At 34.4% G+C, this 21271-nt stretch overlaps 2 protein-coding genes across 9 annotated transcripts in view; one reads left to right on the top strand and one right to left on the bottom strand.

The window, feature by feature from the left end:
* The window catches only part of MED25 (Mediator complex subunit 25), a 12682-nt gene extending 5102 nt beyond the window's left edge, over window positions 1–7580 (top strand). For 2 of the 7 annotated variants that reach the window (XM_077426880.1, XM_077426877.1), the window contains exons 13-20: window positions 1–30; window positions 2104–2172; window positions 2244–2351; window positions 2415–2558; window positions 2641–2778; window positions 4619–5027; window positions 5107–5192; window positions 7069–7580. The exon at window positions 1–30 is cut by the window's left edge and continues 159 nt beyond it. In XM_077426880.1, coding sequence (XP_077283006.1) covers window positions 1–30; window positions 2104–2172; window positions 2244–2351; window positions 2415–2558; window positions 2641–2778; window positions 4619–5027; window positions 5107–5192; window positions 7069–7170 — 1086 coding nt within the window. In that variant the 3' untranslated portion in view covers window positions 7171–7580. Of the gene's footprint in view, window positions 31–2103; window positions 2173–2243; window positions 2352–2414; window positions 2559–2640; window positions 2779–4618; window positions 5028–5106; window positions 5193–6439; window positions 6746–7068 lie in introns of those variants that run through there. The other 5 variants (XM_077426881.1, XM_077426879.1, XM_077426878.1 and 2 more) reach the window with 4 other exon arrangements.
* Window positions 7246–20464, bottom strand: LOC143909006 (DGAT1/2-independent enzyme synthesizing storage lipids). 2 transcript variants are annotated; one of them, XM_077426885.1, is made up of 7 exons: window positions 20290–20464; window positions 11172–11310; window positions 10883–10971; window positions 9099–9266; window positions 8743–8936; window positions 8468–8671; window positions 7246–8397 (listed from the first exon to the last, which is right to left on the bottom strand). In XM_077426885.1, the coding sequence occupies exons 1-7, from the start codon at window positions 20333–20335 to the stop codon at window positions 8230–8232; spliced, it is 1008 nt and encodes a 335-aa protein (XP_077283011.1). In that variant the 5' UTR covers window positions 20336–20464; the 3' UTR covers window positions 7246–8229. The 2 variants fall into 2 exon arrangements, with proteins under 2 accessions (XP_077283011.1, XP_077283010.1); XM_077426884.1 differs by lacking the exon at window positions 20290–20464 and adding an exon at window positions 15515–15791.
* Window positions 20465–21271: the final 807 nt, after the last annotated feature.

Here is a 21271-nt window from a genome sequence, read left to right as displayed (position 1 = left end):
ATGACGCAAATGATGGCCAAACAAAGACAGGTATTTGTTTTATTTATTACGCTTTGTAATATAGATATTTTTGTTTTGTTTTTGTGTTTTCTGCTAGTTTTCATTCCAAGAAAGGTCTGCTATTTAAAATCGTAAATTTTGAGTTTAAAATACAAACCTAAATAGGTGGTAGGTACTACAAAATAATCGAGTTCAAGAGATACGAGAACAAGCTTGTCCAATGTTGAGTGTGAAACTCAACTTTTAATGCTGAAACATGACTCGGGAGTATGTACGATGCTGATCATATTTTGTGGACCTGTTCATTGTTGTACTGTTCTGGATGTAGGCAATTGCACTGTCTTCTCTTTGTCTTGTGCCTTCTGCTCACTCCACCAGTTTGCATCTAAGTTTAATAACCTTATTCTTCCTTACGCTGCTGGCACCAAAGTGTTGACTTCTGCCCCTGCCTTTTACATCCTTCTAGGTAGTAATGAGTTATTATTTATCTCCAGGTTTGGACCGAATTCGGGATGAGGCGTTAATAAGAAATAGCGGGGGTAGAGGAGTGGAGAGGGTGTCATTTGAAAGTTGTGGTTATGCAGTTTTCAGTTGACGCAACGGCTTGGTTGGGTGAGCACCGTGCTTTTGTTGTGGAAGAGTTTATTAGAAATTTCATGTCGACTTTGAGCTTAGTCGACGTGATCCCACTCCAGATAAAATACAATTCATAGATGGATGACAAACTTCAGGGAAACAGGTTGTGCATTAAAAAGGAAATCTCCTGGCCGACTTCGCACAGCAACAGGAACAACAAATGTGGATGCAGTGAGAGCTTCCATTCTGCAGTCTCCTCGTAAAAACACGCTGCTGCTCTAGGTTTATCGGCTCGAAATGTTCGGAGAATTCAATTAAGTCCGCTAATTGTCAGATGTAATATTCAAAACTGCATTATATGTTGAATACATGAATAAAAAGTTTTATCCTGAATGCAGCTAAGTTTGTTTTTACTTTATCTATGTATGTACGTAGTAACAATAGATGAAGTTTTGTGATCATGCTAAAATTCCAACTCGAGATTTTGACCGATTCGAACTCGGAATCGATCACTGATCACATTTTCATGATCTAGAAAAAATGTGTCTGTGTATTTTGGGAAATTTTTGAACACCGTTAGTCCTATCGCACTGAAACTTAGTATCGGTTACTGAAATTCTTATCGATAAATTTTATACCCTAATATTTTTACCTGAACCGGAAGTAGTACTTTTACTCTAGAGAATCGAGGTTTTTTATGTTTTTCTTTTGAAACCTTTTGGTTTATAGAACTAAAATTTCACATCTATAAGTTTAAGCTTAATACCAAGTTATGTATAAAATTATGGTAAGCATCCGTCATCCGGAAGTGGCAGTTTACTCTTGTTCGATTTTTCTTCCACTATTTTTTTCGACGCCTTAAACATGTGTGCTCTTCACGAAAAGTTCAAGTATAATTCTTGTATCAATGTGATGAAAATAAAAAAAAATCACTGAATTTAATAAACCGAAAGTGGGATTGTTTTTTTCTTAGAAAAGTCAACAATGTTGTGGCCACGATTCTTTCAACGCCACTGAACGTATCAAGCTAAAAATTTATATTTGTATTCTTTATAAACTAACTTAGAGCTGATAAGGTTTTGGTAAGAATTCGTAAATCGGAAGTATTATTTTTTTTTAAAACAATATTTCATTTTGACCTTATAAACTATTTTTAATTTCTTGATATTTAATGTGTATAATAATTATGGTGATTTTAAGTAATAAAAAAATTTCGAACAAAATCCGACAACCGGAAGTAGAACTTTAGTCTTGTGTAAGAAAATGCTTTCATAACCGGTATGTGTGAACGTGTATGCATGTTTAATTATGGAATTTTGTTACGTCACCTTCTTATATTCCTCAAATACATAGATAAAGTCATGGGTTGGTCACATCCGATTTTTTTTTATGAGCCTTCCAAATTCGGGCGCTCTTTTTGTATTTTCAGTCTTGGCAATATATTATTATTATGCAGTTGTGCAACGCTAACAAAGTTGTGTTACACATCGAGATACGATTATAATTTGAAATATTTGCTTATCATAGGGGACCGTTGGTACAGGTGCGCCTGGTTTGCAAGATACACCCACGTCCCAGCCGGAAACCTCTCTTTCGGTCTGTATTATTAGCCTGTATGTACTTTGAATATCATATTGAAATATATAATTAATCGATGAACTTAACAGCAGGGTAATATTATGATGTCTCAAACGAACACGATGGCGATGGGAGGTGGCCAGTTGGCTCAATCCGGTGCTCCGCAGTTGCAGTCCAAGCTCACCGGTCAACTACAGGTAAGCCGAATAAACTTACCGGCCTTCGGTTTCGATTGGATTTGATTTGGGCGTTTATTTTAGGGTATGCAGGCTGGAGGTGCAGGTCGAGGCGCGGGAGCTCCCAGCGGTCCTCAGCCCGGAGCTCCGGGTCAACAGCAAAGATCTGGCTACGGCGCCCAGCACATAGAAGCTGCACGTCAGCAAAATTTGGAAAAAATTATGCAGGTACTAAAGTTTGCATGTGTGTCGCTCACTGTCGTATCCTGTCGGTGATCGTGTCTACAAATTGACTTATTGCGAATTTCAGCTTCAGCAAACCTTGGAAGCTGCTCAGCAGCAGGAAGCGCAGTATAAAAGTCAGATGGAAATAATTAACAACGTGCGACAAATCCAGGATAGTCTTCATGTCGCTCAGCAGCAAGAGCATCATTTCAAACAGATGGAGGTATTGCATTGTTGACCGAATGGAACACGTTTAGTTGTGGCAACCTTTTGGGTTTTGTTTGGCAACGGAACTGTTACGGATCACACAATTCACGCTGATATTGAAGAGCTATTGCAACTGGTTGTTAGATTGTGGCCGTTGGTTAGAACTGTCATCGAGTTTTAATTATTTTATTTCACATAGATATATATATACCAGGAAGGCCTGACAAGTAAAGCCCAATGCGCCTTTCTACTAGCATTTTTTTTATTAAATAAATCGCTGTATTTTGACAGGCTGAAGAACACGAAATTAACAATTTATGAATTAATCCAAAGAGACGTCTATGGATTTAGACTTGTACATAAATCACATTCAGATATTTGAAACATAGCGGGTAGGATGATTTTTGCCAATTTGATGGAGGAACCGTTTCAACAATGAAATCGTATAAATTGGCAAACTCTGATAGGAAACGTTCGACTTGGGAGTCACAAATATCCAAGTCTGACCAGCAGTATTAAAGATTAGCACGGGATCGAACCCGGTAACCTCTCAGTGCTAAACATAAACGCAACCACCGAGCCATACTGCTAGCTGTAGTATATATTTATAGTTGAATAAAGTCACCACTGTAGTAGTATATACTTATGTATAGTGGAAGCGGTAGTATATACTTAGAGTAGTATACAGTACTGTGCATTGAAATCGGTTCTAGGATACTTACCCCCTGGAAACATACCCCCCAGACACATACCCCTGGTCAAAACCCCCCCCCCCTGTCAAGGATAAAAATATTTTATAAAAATTGACAGTACCTTTAATTAAAAGTCAATATCAATGCTAATTTATTTCAGCCAGAAAAATACAGATATTAATAATATATATATCAGATTCTTTATAAATAATCAATAATAATAATAATAATTTAAAATATACAAAATTCCAAAATCAATTGTATTTTAATCTCTTTTTCTTTTGCTTTTGTCGATTTTACAAATTCCATCATGGATAGTCTAAAAATATTTAAAATACAATAACAATAATATATAATTCCATTAAAATTTACTTTCAATACCGCAGAACGCAAACGCTAACTGATGACTAAAAGTATTTTAAATTGATATTTATTCTATTTGCAACAATAAATTTGAAATGAAATATTGTATATAAATTGAAATTCAACATGCTCTACCACACTTAATTTATATTCTTATTTATTACTTTACTTTATTATTAATTATTTATTACTATTTTTAAACAATTTTTATCCATGGCGGGGGTTATTTGCACATGGGGGTTAATGTCCAGGGGGTACATGTCCGGATACCATTGAAATCGCATCACTTGCAATTGTTCGATGTTTTCGTTTTTTTTTAAATACATGTAGCTATACACGAGTTTTATTCGCCACGTCAAGTTTCGCACAAATCATAGTAACTTAATAGAATACCTCAAAATGTTTGAAATTTTAGAAAGTATTTTAGAAAGCAGGGAACCTTCTACCGAGAAATTCCGAGAATTCAAAATATTTAGAGGTAATGAGATTTCAATGCACGGTACTGTACGTACTTATAGTTGAATGAAGTCACCACTGGTGGGTTGAGCTCAATTTTAACGAAATTTATACTCTCCACAATACTGCAAAATTCTTGACATAAAAAAGCAAAACATTTGCAGTGGAGTTTGTTCCGTGAAGTTTTGCTATTACAAAAATGCCAGTAGGGGGCTTACTGTCTTTCAAACATCAATTGTTATTGATATTATTTATGAACTTAATCTAGTAAATTAGTCAGATATTGATTGGCAATTCAACTATTTGATGTGACGAAAGCGTTTTGACGTTGGTACATGTTTTCAGGCGCAGCTGATGCAGATGAGTCGAGCGGGCGGCGCTGCGAATCAGGGTACGGGCGCAATGGGGCAAAATCCCAGCCTCATGGTCCAAGGCCAGGTACCGATGAGTCAGAGCCAAGTGTCGATGGGGCAGAATCAAGTGGTGATGGGGCAGAGCCAAGTGGGAATCGGTCAGAACCAAGTGGGCATGGGGCAGAGCCAAGTGGGGATGGGTCAGAGTCAAGTCGGTATGGGACAGAATCAAGTGGGAATGGGGCAGAGCCAAGTGGGGATGGGGGGCCCGAATCAGGTCGGCATGGGCCAGGGGCAGGTGGGGATGGCGCAGAGTCAGGTCGGCATGGGCCAGGGTGCGATCGGTATGATGTCGCAGGGGCCGGGATCGGCGCCGGGACAGCAGCAGCAGGTGCCTACCGGTAATGATTTTTATCCGTGTACTTTCACCGCATACGACCGTTGAGTGTGTGTCAGTTTATTTAAGTTGGAATTGATTAGGTGGCTCCATGGGCAATGCACCCGGTAATCGAATGATGCGACCCGTGATGTCTAGCAATCCCGGACTGAGACATCTCTTGCAGCAGGTATTCAATATCACTCATATATTTCTCATTCCGTATATATATTATATATTACATATGTATATTAAACGTAGTTGTTTGTATCCTTTTGGTGCGCACCGAATAGGTTAATCTATTTTTTTTTTTATTGAATTTATTTATTTAGTTGCTCAAGCATTTTCAAGTTCAACTTTGAGCTTTTTATTTATTACGCTGAAACAACTCGTTTTAATGATTACACTGAGCCACAAAAAAATCGGGTTTTTTACTTACCCGAGCGGAGAATCATCTAATTACTAAGTTTGACCCACTGAATTTGAATATTATGATCAATAGTCAAGATGTTTTTTCGGTTGATTTTAATTTTTTATTGCTTTAAAATACGTATAATTAATTATCTAGCGATTTTAAAAGTCAACAATATATTATTTCGTAATATCACGAGCTAATTTTGCCAATTATTCACTTTACCACGTTTATAAGGGTCGTTTTCAATATTAATATTTTTTTAAATGAGTTAAATGATTTTAAATTACAATATGAAATGTTCAATGTGAAATGGCCATCGCTCATTACTACTAATTAATTATTAGTATATCAAAAGCAATAAAAAATCATAATCAATAGAAAAACCATCTGACTATTGATTCCAATAGTCACTTTTGGCACAGCAATAATACTAGATTTTGAATTAAAGAGCAAGCTGACAAACATCATTGTCATATTCGAATTTAGTGGGTCAAAACTAGTAACGATTCATGTAGTGTTTTTTTTTTGATGCTCAGTGTTATTGTTATGCCTCAGAATAACATTTGGTTTGTTATTTATCTTTTATAATTTTTTGAAATAACTTATTTAGCTGGTGAAATTACTCAATTCAACCCCCCCATACACAAACTAGCGCACCGCTAACGGTCTAGACTAGTAATTTAACACATGTACATATATAACAGACTACACATTATTGTAATATTAACAACTAGTCCAAATGTAATCTCCTTTGCACTTGTATAAGAGTATGAAAACCACCAACCAATGTAATTCTTCGGCACTTGACGACCTCAAAAAGATTCACCTATTCGGAGCAGACCTTAAACACCGCATAGAGTGGAACTGATATTGAAAAATATTATATAGTATCCGAGCGGTTGCTTGCTTTGACTTTGTAGACTCTTTCCATATACATATTATTATACTTTGCACGTTGATTGCACATGTAAGCTATCATCATAATAAGAATGTCGTTGAATGTGAATGTGTCTCGTGTGCAGCAGGTGCGTGCTAGAGGTCGTCCGCCAGCTCCAGGCGGCTTACGGCCTCCGAACCAGCACATGTAGTCGTCTCCGTCTCCGACACTCCGCTACAAACGCATGCTTTTATCCGCATATTATTTATTCGACATCATACCGCCGATCCAGACGACACTGAATGTACTATATATTATATACTATACGTGTCGTCTGGAGCGGAGGATGACTATTATTAACCTTTGATTGATCTCATTTGAGTACCTACATATTAATTAGTTTTGTACAAATTTATATAAAATTATTACATATTACATTATGTATGTACCTACTTGTTCTGTTTCTATTGCCTATACTTTAATGCACTGTTTTACTATGTTATTATTAATTACGCTTATTTAATAATCTACTAAGCATTATTATTATTATATTATTAATAAAAATTATTTAACCTAAAATATATTGCTTTTTATTAACGTTTTTTATTTTGCCTGCGGATTCTTCTTTTCAGTTGCTTTTTTTCTCGCTTATATAATAACACACTTGAAGCATGCCGTTTTTTTTCTTCTAATATCCATATTTATTTTCTCTCCCTCTTTTCTAACGTACTAAAGTAGGCGTATGCCGTTAAAGTAATTTGTTGATCTAATCAGCAGCCGCAGTATCGTCCCGGAAGTGGTCTCGGCGGACAACGACCTCCTCAATCTCAACAATCTTCGCAGCCATTCGATGAGAATTCGTTCAATCTGTTCTAAAATACAAAAACTGTGTGACACGTAAAACGAAACAATCTTTAGAAATGTGTGATAAGAATAGATAAAAACTACTTAAAAGAACGTACATATAATACATACATAACTTCATTTTATATTTACAAAAATATATGTATATACAATGGACAAGGATAGACGTAAATAAATTGTGCTATTTTTTTTTTTTCATCATTTGTGAACATTTAGTATATGTATATATATTTTTTTCAACATTTTTGTAAAATTGTAATTAATAAATATTATGTATATGTATATTATAATATATTTGAAAATTTGCTAGGTCTCGTAAGTACACTATTTCTATACATACATACATATAAGGAATCGTAGCAAGTACAATATAGAACTGATACAATAGTTTGTTCAATTAGTTTAAATATTATAATAATAGTAAAATAAGTGTCTTTTTTTATTACATACATACATTACATATTCATTTCAAATAAATCTTAAATAATCTTAAAGAATAAAAATGCCACGATTTGGACTGTCGTAAAATGAACGACAAATGGAATTGCAATATTAAGTAGTGTCATAACAAAATTGTCGATAACATACATACATACATACATACGTAATTATTACTATTGAATGATTGCCACGTATATATATATTACATATAAATTTTTAGATAAATATGTTTAGACCCTGAAAATATGACTATCGTCTACTCGACAACATATTCTTTTACATTTCAAACACAAAAAAAAGAAAAAGAAGCAAGAATATAATATTATATGTATATTAAATCTATAAACATCAAAAGATTAGCTTTATTTGAGACATGATATGACTTTCGAGAAATTTGAGATTTCACAGGTGTAGTGACGGTACTAGCTTTTAGAATAGCTATTTCATGGTAATGATATTTATCTCTCAAATGCATGACAGGCCGTAGCAAATAGCGTATACCGAGTTATCTAATTAAGGATCAGGCCCGGTATATCAGTACACAAACTGTCATCTCATCTTATGGCAACGTAACCAACAAGATCTAAACTTAACTTATAAATTAGTCTCACATAAAAAGCGTAACGACACTCAACTCTCCTCTGTCGTTGTTTCTTTGTCGTTTTCAACGACGGTATGGTTTTTATTAGTCTTAGTCTTAGTCTTGGGAACTTGGTATATGCGTTCTATCAGCGCTCTCGTTATGCTCCCTGGAATGCGCTGGTGCGTCTCAATTAGATCTTCGATAGCCGCAGCCACCTGTACAACACAAAAAACGCGTGAAAATCCACACGGAGCTGAAAGTTCGTTCCAATTCTTGAACTATTACCTTGCAGTGGAGTTGCTCTGGCGTAAGCGAGCCGTCGTACGGGATCGGCTTTCCGACGTGCGTCACCAGCTTGACGGGGAATCCACCGTAGATGGGGGCTAGTGGGATCCTCGTCAGCGTGTAGATCCGCAGAAATAACCTACGCAATATTCCTACGGTGCGGAACGCTTCACGCACGTTCATCGTGAACAGTGGTACGATCGGCTGCAAAGAATAAACGGTACGTGAATTAATTTAGAAGATGGATACAATTGAGAAGTACGATGAATACGTACAACTTTGGCCTCGAGAGCGACTTTGGCGAATCCTAGTCGTTTCTTCCACAGTAGTCTATAGTATTCACAGCCAAATTGGGCTTCGTAGACGCCGCCAGGCGAGATCGACAGCAGGTTGCCATCCTTCAGGACGCTGGCGCATTGCTGCACCGTGCCAGGTATCACGTGGAAACCTTCCAGTATAATCGACCATCCTGAAGGTTTAAAATTCTCTCACTATGTGGTCGGAATTAAGTGTTAAAAATATTAAAATCAATCTCGGCTCATGCATGGGGACTAAGAGGTACTGCAGTACCAAACCGTTTTTTTTTTTTTAATTTCAAGAGCCGCCACTGATTATTCTGCAATGGGTATACCTGGAATTTTGAATAGCAGGCGGTCAGCTACTGTATGAATTAACCGATTTCTGCATAGGTACAGTTTCGCGATGAAGTAATACATGTCAATGGGCAGTGCTCCGTGGTAGTAGATGAACAGGACCGGCGAGTCGGATGGGATGTTTTCCAATCCGGATATTTCATATCCTAAAAAATATAAAAACCATTGTATATTGTGATCATATTAAATTCAGGATTATATCAGGTAAATGAATTTTTCAACCAAAAAGCTTTAGCTTTTTGCTAATCGTTGAGGTATGGATGCGAAACTTGTGCATTGAATGCTAAAATATACAAAGCGTAATGAAAAAGACGAAGCAAAACACGAGTGTAGCCGAAAGTGAACGAGAGAAGTATAAACAAAAGATACTGTAAATAGCGCTCCGCTACAAATGGTTGCAAACCACGTGGCTGCATCCTCATTTTGTCTTGGCTTTTGCCATTTTAAACTTGCCAGAAAGATCCAAATCAATTTTAAGAATTGTCAATCATCAATGTACATCGAAATGTCATCTGCGCAACCCCATGAATATCTCGTCTTTCGTACATGCTGAGATTCAAACAGTCAAAATTCAATCGAATTCAATTGCATATTTTGATCAAACTTTGAAAAAAATACATTCATTGATCCAGAGAGTATTACGGGCGAAAACACACTGAGTGGTATGGGACGTCACGTCCTTGGCTTTCCGCTGTGACCGTAAACAGTGGGTGTTCACCAAACCGAATACCGAGGTGTAGTTGCACGTGCAGAATGCACATCCATGTAGCCAGCAGCATGGCTCAGTGGTTGGGCTTTTGCCTACCATCGAGAGTTGACCTCCATTGAAAAGAATTCATTCCGAGTATATTATCTGTAATGCTGCTGGTCAGACTTGGATATTGTGACTCCAGGTCGATCGTTTCCTATCAGAGTTTGCCAATTTTTCTGATTTCATTGTTGAAACGGTTCCTCGATGAAATTGGCTAAAAACCTTCCTACCACTACTTGAGTATGATTATTATACAACAAAATTTATAGATGTCTAGTTAATTTCGAGGTTTCAGTGTCTCGTAATTCAGCGGTTTGTGTAATAAAAATGTTGCATTGTTTTATAATTGACCAGGAAGGCGTATTGGGGTTTGCCTGTTAGGCCTTCCTGGTATATATACATATGTATATATATGCAACCAACAAATTTCTTCAAATATGGGATTCACCGTTATCGATCACTGTCAAATATCATCAAAAACACTCCAGGGGGTGATTTTTGGGACTGTTTACGTGTACGGGGTGCTGCGTTTTTTTCGCATATTTCAAAGTATCTAAAAAAACACGTACAACGTACCACTCAGTGTGTTTTCGCCCTTAGTTAACAGTGCAGCCTGATCAGTACACAGAGCTACAAATTTTGGTCTCTAATTTCGAATTAACGAGGTTTTATTGAAAGACTAATACATACATACATATATAATTTACATAAATCATATAATAAAGAATTTCTAAATAGTTTATGCTGCTCGAAGTTTAAATACCAGGAAATGATTATAATGGAAAAGCAATTATTTTCAAAATAAACCTTTTGTTTTATTTATCAAGAAAAAATGCACTAGACGCCATTTTAAATATTATAACCTAAAATAATTTCATATTATGTATATATGTATATATATATATATATATATGCAAAGTTCTGTTCATTTGTATGTAACATATCAATATTAATAAATCGGGCATTTTGCACGAGAGAATTTAGATCTCGGCTTCAGTCAGGACGACGTACCGTGCCAGAACCATCCGTGAGCGTCCCAAACGGCAGCTACAGCCTGTCGTCCTCGGTGTTTCCAATCAGATGTGTTGACGAGTTTTTCTCTGTAATCATAATAATAATAGAGCATATTATTATGGTAATAATAATCAGACGGACATTTCTAATGAGGTCAAACGGTTCAGACGTTCGTCACCTTACGATAAGCCTTATTTATTTTATAGCACAATTGAAGATCAAGGACTATTTATTCTATTATATATTATTATATGATATGCATAAAAGTAAATTGAGATAGCTTTACCTGTTGAATTTGTATATGTGGAATATGATTGCGCTCAAGTATAGCAGTACGATGATGACTACTGGCAACAGGAATGTGATGATCAGCGGCATGAGCAGCCATGACAGCCATAGCGAGTAGTCGATGTCAACGTAGTCAACTGAAACGACAAAACTCAAAGTTTAATAAATACAGTATTTGATAGTTGAAATTATCTTTTCACAAATGCTTGAATGAAAGTGTCAATCCGGTGTTGACATTCTATAGTATTAAAAGTGTGATGATTAATAGTGAGGATGCATATGTTTGGATAATGATGTACATATGTACGCTATAAGTTAGTTCACAATTGAATTTAAGTTTTATACACCTAGTAAATTCAGGGACCTGAGGAATCGTGATTTGTCTTCTCCTCCTGTGGCTCGCACAAATATGTTGGCAACGTCTCCAATATCTAGAGCGATATATCTGCTCAACCAGGTTGAGCAGATGAAATTGACCTGCTTAATGTAAGCTGTGCTGAACTAGTTGAGTGGTCGTGGAGCAACGCCCGTGGTTGATTTTATCAATTACTAGCTGAACCCGGCATGGTTGGAGCTCTACTAACGTCTCTTCAACGTCGTGTCATCATAAACCAACTGGTAACGTGGTTACCAACGAACAAAATTCCTTGATTACACAACGGCGCTTCAAACTTTCGCGTCGGTAAAATCGTTATTACGAATATTATTATTAAGAGGTTTTTTTTCACAGTAAGCTTCCCGGACATGCATACAACAAATCCTGAAAGTTCCATCGTAATCGTTCTTTGTTTTAGGAGCCTATTCGAGACAGACAAACAGACATCAATTTTATATATGTATATATAGATAAATATCAATGATATTTTCATCAAAATATAGCAGGTAGTTATTATTATGATGTTATGATTGTGTGATTGGACACAGTGACGCGTTAGAATACTCTGTAATGTCACTGTGGTTAATATGTTAAAAATAAAATAAAATAAAAGAGTACAATTTAATTGTACATCAAGAAAAATACTTTGTATCTTAAAAAAAATGTTTGTGCATTAAAATTTTGCATTATTTTCGGTGCATTAAACAATCTCGTCTTGTGCATCGAATCGAATATTTTGGCATTATAAAGTGACCATTAAAAAATATGTAACGATCATTCGAGAAAATAGATTTCAACATTAGAATAGATACTAAAAGTGGCAACGTGGCAGTCTTCCGCTATTGACAACTGTCAAAAGATTTTACTTTTGTTTACATATTACGTGTGAATATGAATGATGATGTCAAGTCGAAGGTCCCAAGCCGAAGTGTAAAAATGAAGGAATCCGGTAGAGAGAAGCGTTGGTCGTTGTCAGTTCGTATTTTGGTCATTGTCATATTTTTTTCAAAGATTTTGATCAAAGCAAAGGTCTCTCAGACTGTATTCGTTGGGGGGGGGGGGGGGGGCTCATGTATAGGGCTTTATTGGTTGACTTCTTTGACCTCTAAAGTGGGTTTATATTAGAGCAAAGTTTCTAATGCAATCTGTATCAGTCATTTAGAAATGCACACAACTTTTTTTTAAATCCATTTATTTTATAAAATGGACGTTTAAATTGTTCTCAAAATAAAATACATAGAAGAGTAAAAGAAAAATGACTTTAAATCTGTCAATGAAACTGAAAGTGTTTGGAAAAGACAATATAATATTTTTTTTGGGGATAGCAGCTATGATAAAAACGCATTCATATGTTGTTTACTAGAAATACATTTTTAAAACGCTCCTGGCGTCGCCCAATTTAAAATCATTCGGCAATGTCATTTGTCTTGTTAGATAATGCCGTGCATGCATATATTAATAACATTTGGCCGATCGATTGTTCCGCGGGGTGAAAGATTAAATTTCGTCCGCAGCTTAACCTTCGGCTTTACTGACATTAGCTGCTTTTTTTATACACGCACACAAGTGAGTGCACGTATCGATGATGATTAAAATAATGTGATGGGTCGTGTCGCTGTGTCAACGCAATATTGATAGTCCGAATTTGAACTGTTATCGTTGTCGCCACGTTGACGCCGAGCTCCGATACCCCTCAATCCTCACAAGGTCAATGCGGCAACAATAGATTGGTATTCCACCGTCGAGGAAGTCTCACATAGTATGTAATACTATTACATATGACATAAGATAAGAATAGATCCGGATGTGGTGCTTTGAACTCGTTACTGTGCATCTCGTATCGTACAATGATAACGATGTCCGTGTTCGGGTGACAGCCGAACTTTGCTATTACGAGGCTCAAAGGCCTACTGCGTCTCCTCGTAATATCAGCGATGATATCAAATTTTATCAGGACATTTAGTCAGTGTCGTTTTTTTTTGTACCACACTAAGAAAATATATATATTAATACTACATATATATATATATGTATATGTGACAATGGTTAGATATTCTTCGAGATAAGATTAAAACATCAATGTTTAACATGCGGCATATCAAACAAACAGTTTGGACTTGCTGCAGAACTTCATATAAGATAGTATAAAAACCAAACAAAATTTGCAAGCCTCATAAAAAGGAGAAATTGAATTCGAGTCCTATTAACTTACCTTCACCTTAATCTCACATTGACCGATACGCCGTATTCTTCAAATATTAATTTCAAACGGTCGATTTTATCGACGGCGCCGCTGCATTGTCTTCTACTGTTTTGTTTTTTGTACAATTAACACTTTTTGAACACTATGGATATTACGAAATGAGACATTGCTCAACGTCTTCGCTCTAAGTGATACCTTTGGAAGGTATTTCAAATGAATAATTTAATGCTTAAATTAAACAAATATATACATACATACAAGTATGGCTAAATTCAAAAATCATATTTCATTTTTAAACTGCGACAAGATTGTATTGTATTTTATAAATTAGTGTTAATGTATTTTTTTTTTGTATATGCACATAGAATATAAAAATGTCTTGCTCAAATAACACGATATAAAATAAAATATTATTTTTCATAATATTATACATATGCAAAATAAATATTAGTATAGATTATTATTATTATTTTTATATAATCAAGAAAAAAATTATATAAGCAAGAGATGAAGTATAAAGAAAATAGAAAAAAAGTTTTTTTAAATTTTACTTGTAGTGCATTTCTTACAATTTTATATGTATCCTTATATTGAAAATAATACCATGGAATAGTTATGGAAACAAACATTCACACATGTGTGTTTTTTTTTAATTCTGGGTACGATATACAGAGGGCTTCATAAGTACATATGAATATGCCGATAAATGTCATATATAAAAGAGCTATTCTGTGTGTGCCTGTGTGCAATAACGCTTGCCGTACTATAATAGTGTTTTAGATTCGACACAGTTATAACACTGCCAACAAAACGTACGAATATATAATAATACGAACATAATAACAGATAAAAAAAAAACTTCTATATATACTGTTTACTACCGATGTTTCCTCTAGGAAAATAGTCTCAGAGCATTTAGCGCCATCCATTGAAAATTAATTCATTTTTATATTATTTACTAGCTGAACACGGTATGCGTTGCAATGCCAGAATAAGGCATACAATTCCCGTTCCCGTTGGTTGGAGCTCTACTAATGTCTCTTCAAAGCCGTGTCGTCAACTGGTAACGTGGTTACCAACGAACACATTTCCTTGACTACACAATGGCGCATATTATAATTAAGAGTATATAATTAAGAGTATAATTACGAATATTATAATTAAGAGGTTTTTTCCCGTTTTTTTTTTCACAGTAAGCTTCTCGGACATGTATACAACAAATCCTGAAAATTTCATCGTAATCGGTTGAGTGGTTTAGGAGCCTATACGAGACAGACAGACAAAGAGACATTCAATTTTATATATATAGATAAATATCAATGATTTTTCCATCAAAATATAGCAGGTAGTTATTATTATGACTAAGGTTATTATTATTATTATGATGCTATGATTGTTTGACTGGACACAGTGACGTGTTAGAGTACTCTGTAATGTTACTGTGGCTAATATGTTAAAAAATAAAAGGGTACGATTTAACTGTACATTGAGTAAAATACTTTGTATCTTAAAAAAAATGTTTGTGCATTAAAAACAGACATTCAATTTTATATATACACGTATAGATATGTAGGTAGGTAGGTTTTACCATGTTTTTTTCATATTAAACAATTAAATATATTTGAAAAAAATTCGATCAAACACAGACCGACACATTTATTTAATTTTTTTAAAATTTAATAACTTAATATGCCATAACCCATGCGATGATATTTCATCGGGCACAACACTTTTATATAATAAATATAATAAATAGACTTACGATAAAAAAGGGCGCAGTAGAAGAGGACTGGACCGATGACTATCTTATTGAAATTTAATACAATATTCGGCAAGGATTCACTCATTTTTATTATTATTTATTTGTATTCGAGTTGAAATTTTGATTTTAATTCATATTCAAAACTATTAATAAGAAGAAATTAAAGTGAATGGTGAAGTTGAACGGTCGGCCGTCTCGTGAATATTGTAATAATAAAATGAGATGAAGAAAGGTAGCGGTGGTGTGTTCAGCTCTAGACGCACGTCCCAACACCACTGACCCGTCAAAAATAATATATAAATAATCTATTCGACCGTTAAAAAATTATTAGATGTCAATATCGAGTCAGCGCAGTGGCGGTGCGTGAATGCAAAGCAGCAAAAATCAACATTTCGCAACAGAATAATTTATGCAAATAATCACATTTTTTTTATTTGTTGTGGGAGAATGAGAAAAGAAATTCATTCAATTCATTTGGAGACAACACTACTATGTAGTTGTTAAACATCATCTAGAAAATTAAAATTGGATACAAATTCAAAAATGGACATACAATATCTGTGCACCAAGCCATCCAAATATCATCTTAAAACATTATTAAATATGACGTGTATTTATTAATTGAGCAGTAATTTATTCAGCTTTTGATCAACAAAAATAACTAAACTGTCAGTAAATATTTCGAAATTATCAGTGAGTATTCGAAATTTATTATTATTATTTTTTTTTTATTATGTACAGTAAGATGCAGAGAAATCGCATCACTTTCAATTGTTCGATGTTTTCGATTTTTTTTAATTACATGAAGCTATACACAATTTTTTTTTGGTTTTATTATTTGATTTCAACTATTTAACATGTTTTACGATTAAAAAAGATTATTTATATTTTTAAATTAAGGCGAGATACGAATTTTAAAAAAACATGCAAAATAGGGCATTTTTCTTTTATGTATTTCAAATGTCTCTAGCTAAAATAATATTACAGTATATATTTTTCTATGAATTAAAATACATAGGCAATGGACATATGACAACAATAAATAGTAATATAATAATTACTAGACAATCGTCTAGCTTTTATGACAGGACCCATACCTGCCCCCACGGACAATATGACTTTTTTTAGTATGTCATTCGAAATTTCTTCAAACCATACATTTTTAACAGTTTTTTGAACTCATAATTTGCCCCAGGGTGTTGTTTTTATTCCCTTTGCTTTATAATAGCCCATAAATATTCGATAGGTTGTAAGTCGGGGCTATTGTCTGGTCATTTTAGTGATGAATATCTACTTTCTCTTTGTATTTTTGTATTTGTAAAAAAAATAGCCGTCCAAACTTAATAAAACGCTATTAAATTTGTTTGATGATATCAATCACTTATTTTAAATACAATAAATATCATTTGTGCCCGATGATAATTTGCAAAATCGGCCTGAAATTTTGAAGTCGGTTGACTTTCGTTCGAAATGTTCGTTCGGCTTTCTCCTCATCCAATTTATTCTGTCGGAGTCGCCAAGATTAAACTTGCTCTCGTCAGTAAAGATTACATTCTCCCAATCATCTTAAGTCCAAATTTTGTGGAATTTTTCGCAGTAAAACCATCTTTTTCCATATAACTGCCGTTAAAAAGGGTTTAGGGTCGCTAAAATGACCAGACAATAGTCGGGACTTACAACCTATCGAATATTTACAGGCTATTATAAAGCAAAGGGAATAAAAACAGCACCTTGGGACAAATTATGAGTTAAAAAAACTGTTGAAAATGTATGGTTTGCAGAAATTTCGGACGACATACTAAAAAAAGTCGTATTGTCCCCACTGGCAGGTACCATCCCATCATAGAAGCAAGACGATTGTCTAGTAATTATTATATTACTATTTATTGTTGTCATATGTTCATTGCCTATGTATTTTAATTCATAGAAAAATATATACTGTAATATTATTTTAGCTAGAGACATTTGAAATACAAGAAAAATGCCCTATTTTGCATGTTTTTTTAAAATTCGTATCTCGCCTTAATTTAAAAATATAAATAATCTTTTTTAATCGTAAAACATGTTAAATAGTTGAAATCAAATAATAAAACCAAAAAAACTTGTGTATAGCTTCATGTAATTAAAAAAAATCGAAAACATCGAACAATTGAAAGTGATGCGATTTCTCTGCATCTTACTGTATATACCAGGAAGGCCTTTCAGGTAAACCCCAATGCGCCTTCCTGGCCAATTACAAATTACAATTACAATGCAGCATTTTTTTTTATATAAGTCACCGAATTACGAGACACTGAAAAACTCGCAAATGAATGAGACATCTATCAAATTGTACACAAACTTATTTATTGCACATTAATCAATTACAAATTATAGGTGACTTTATTGTATGGGATTTTTTCCGGGAACTGTTTCAACAATGAAATCAGAGAAAATTGGCAAACTCTGATAGGAAACGATCAACCTGAAGTCACAAATCCAGGTCTGACCAACAGTATACTCTGAAATTTTCTTCATTTTCATTCGAGGCCCGGCCCTGGGATCGAACTCGGCGCCTCTCGACGCTAAGCAGAAGCTTAACGACCGAGCTATGTTGCTGGCTATATGATCAGTATGTTGTGATTAGTTATCATATTATTAAACTAAATGATCAGTTATTAAACTAAATAATCAGTTATTAAACCAAAACGATCACATGATAAAATGGAACGGTCGATGATTATTATAAGATGGTCAGTAATATCATTTCATTTTGAAAGCCAGAAAATCGTCAGTGTTGTCATATCACATTATGGCTCCTAGTATAAAAAATCCTGATGAGTTTTGCAACATTCTTTTAATAATCTCCCCCCTCGCTTCAGGTTCAGTTCAGTCTCACTGTCTCAGTTCTCGCGTGTTGATGTTTGTTGACAATCTTAAATTAATAAATACCGACCCTAACAACCTAATCTTAATTTAATAGGGCCAACCCTAACTAAACCTAACCTAACCTGACCCTTAAATAAATAAGTGTTAGCTGCTATGTTTTTTTTTTGTGAAAATATTGATGAAATAAAACTTTAAAAAAATTATATTACGATGTTTTTGGATGGATATTACGGTGTGTGGACCATGAAAAGAGTGAGAATGGACAGTAGCGGGGCGACACGCTATCATCCAACTGTCAAAAATTATAATTTCACAAATACATAAATAAAATACTGATCAAAAAAGATTTATTTACTGATAAAAAAATAATTATTTACTGAACAAAAATGAATAATTTACTGATCAAGTTTATAATTAATTACTGATAAATTTTTCCCGACCACTTTTGGAATTATAAACTAACCAAATAATTAGTTACCATTAAACATTATTACGAGTCAAAATTAATTTATATTAGTATTTGAAAAGCTTCGTGTTGTTTGAAAATGAGTATAATTTTACTATTGAATGGATTATTGTTTAAATGAGCACATTGAAACTAATTTAATGTGGGCATATACATATACTGGACCAGTGAAAAGATCATCTAGTCATCGTCATTATGAAATTTTTACGAATTTCTTAACAATATTTTTAATGTAATTAAAAATAATATGGTCTACGTTTTTAAATAAATTGCGCCCCCACTGGAAAGCGATTGTAAAAAGTGTCAGATAAATGATAACCTTTTTCAGTTTGTCACCGGTCCAACCGGTGATGGAAAATTTGACAAAAAATTAATAACAATTGCACAGTTATTGACTAGCGAATAAAATAAGAGCCTTAATAAGACGGCTCCCGTTCACCATTATTTAGTGTATTGTTTTAAATCAGGTGGATGATAACTATACTATACACTGGCCAACAACTGTAGCCATTGTGTACAAACACAATGGGCAGCCAACGAACTTCTTCAGGCTAGCAAAATATTAACAATGATATTATGAACATATACAATATATGACTTCAATTTCCAAATATCCAAATTTCACTTCAATTGAGTTATCGACCGTAATGGCGAATCGCATTATAATATGCACACTACTATTGCATATTGTAATCAGTATATGTAGAAGATAGGCCGGTTATATATGTATTTTAGTGGATATTGTTAAGGCTCTTGAGACCTTTTAAAATTGAACGATGCTAAATATTAATATTATATTATGTATATTACATAAACGACTAATTTCTTTCATGTTGCAATTACGATGTAATTATTTCCACATTATAGTCATTATAAACACATAGATCGAGTATTATAGATAATGCGTATTATCGTTATTGTTATATTTATTTAAGATATACACATATGTATTTTTTTTTAAACTACTAGGTAGTACTTCCAACTATTTGAAAGCATTATAAATATTCAGTATTTTTAATCCAAATAATAAAAGTTATATAGTGCCAACTATGCTAATTGTTCAAAATCGAATATAAGGATTAAAATTCGAATATTTTAAAGGTAAATTCAACTTTGAAACTTTTTTTTTTCTAATCGTAAAATATAGTATCAATTTTTTTTAAACTTGATTTCTTTGTGATATAAATTTATTTTTTAATTAAAAATCCCTATTTTCGTTTGTTTTATTATTTTCTTTCGTAATAGAGTCATCTTTTAATGAATCAATGAATGTTTACAATGCGACGAAATCATAACAAATGCTTTCTTGCAATTCCACATATTTCGCATTGAGTCATTGTCGATTTTGGGGTTATGTGAAATTTCAAATTAAAAACAGAGTGGTGGAGGTCGACGATGTGGTGAATGGTCAAATGTTTCCAAAACGGTGGATGTTCCTGACCTGTGATCGCGAATATATAGTTTATTAGCGTGTTGAGGAGATCCATGATGAGGGGGCGCAGCCACCATCGCGGGAATCCGGCCACAGTACTCGACAATCGCACGCTCTATGTCTATGTGTCAACGCCTCGGTTTGACAGTTGCTGTCAACGCTGCCACTCGCCAAAAAATTCCCCAATGATACCAGTCGTAAAAAAAGAGGGTTAACCAGATTGGTCGACACAAACAAGATTTATGTATTTATTAATTACCTTACAGAGTACTCTAACACGCCACTGTGGTCAGAAATATAAGCATAATACAAATATAGACATATAAAACATTCGTGCTTAACATAATTCGGTTCGGTGATTACTAGTCAAGGTCTGTTCATACCTAGTCAGCACGTACCGACTTCAGCAGGTATCCGGCCGTACGAAAAGTATTCTTTGGTACATTTTGTATGGGTATATTCATACCAACCGTCACGTTTACGCCACGCCAGGCTTACAGCAGTACCCGACATTTCCTGTTCATACCTTACAGCAACATCCGTCAACGTATCGTATCCGTTTTTTTGGCCATCGTGGAAATATACACGCGAATTACGTGCCATGAGTCTGCCGCTTTGCTGTTTTGGACCAATTATCGATAGTGACAGTTGACAGCTTTCAACATGGTTTTGGCGCAAATATTTAATTTTTTTTTGAATTTTTTACGGAAATATTTAAAAAAAATTTGTCCATCATCCACAAGCTCCTTATACAGTGTCCAAAACTCTCCTTCAGTTTTTCTATTTTTTAACATGGGATGCACATCAAAACACCTCCGTGCTTTTTTATTGCCTTCTTGAGCTTCTTCTTCCAACAACAACGCGATTATACTTAATTTTTCGTTCGATAAACGCCGAAACATTTTTGCTGACTTGTATTATAACGCGTAGCTACGAATGCACGTGTATGCATTCATATTGTAAGTACTCGACAATAGGACGTTAGCAATAT

This window comes from Arctopsyche grandis, chromosome 3 (assembly GCF_051622035.1).
Source record: "Arctopsyche grandis isolate Sample6627 chromosome 3, ASM5162203v2, whole genome shotgun sequence".
Classification (NCBI taxonomy): Eukaryota; Metazoa; Arthropoda; class Insecta; order Trichoptera; family Hydropsychidae; genus Arctopsyche; species Arctopsyche grandis.
The sequence above is the reverse complement of the archived record's forward strand: the minus strand, read 5'-3'. Positions and strand labels throughout refer to the sequence as shown.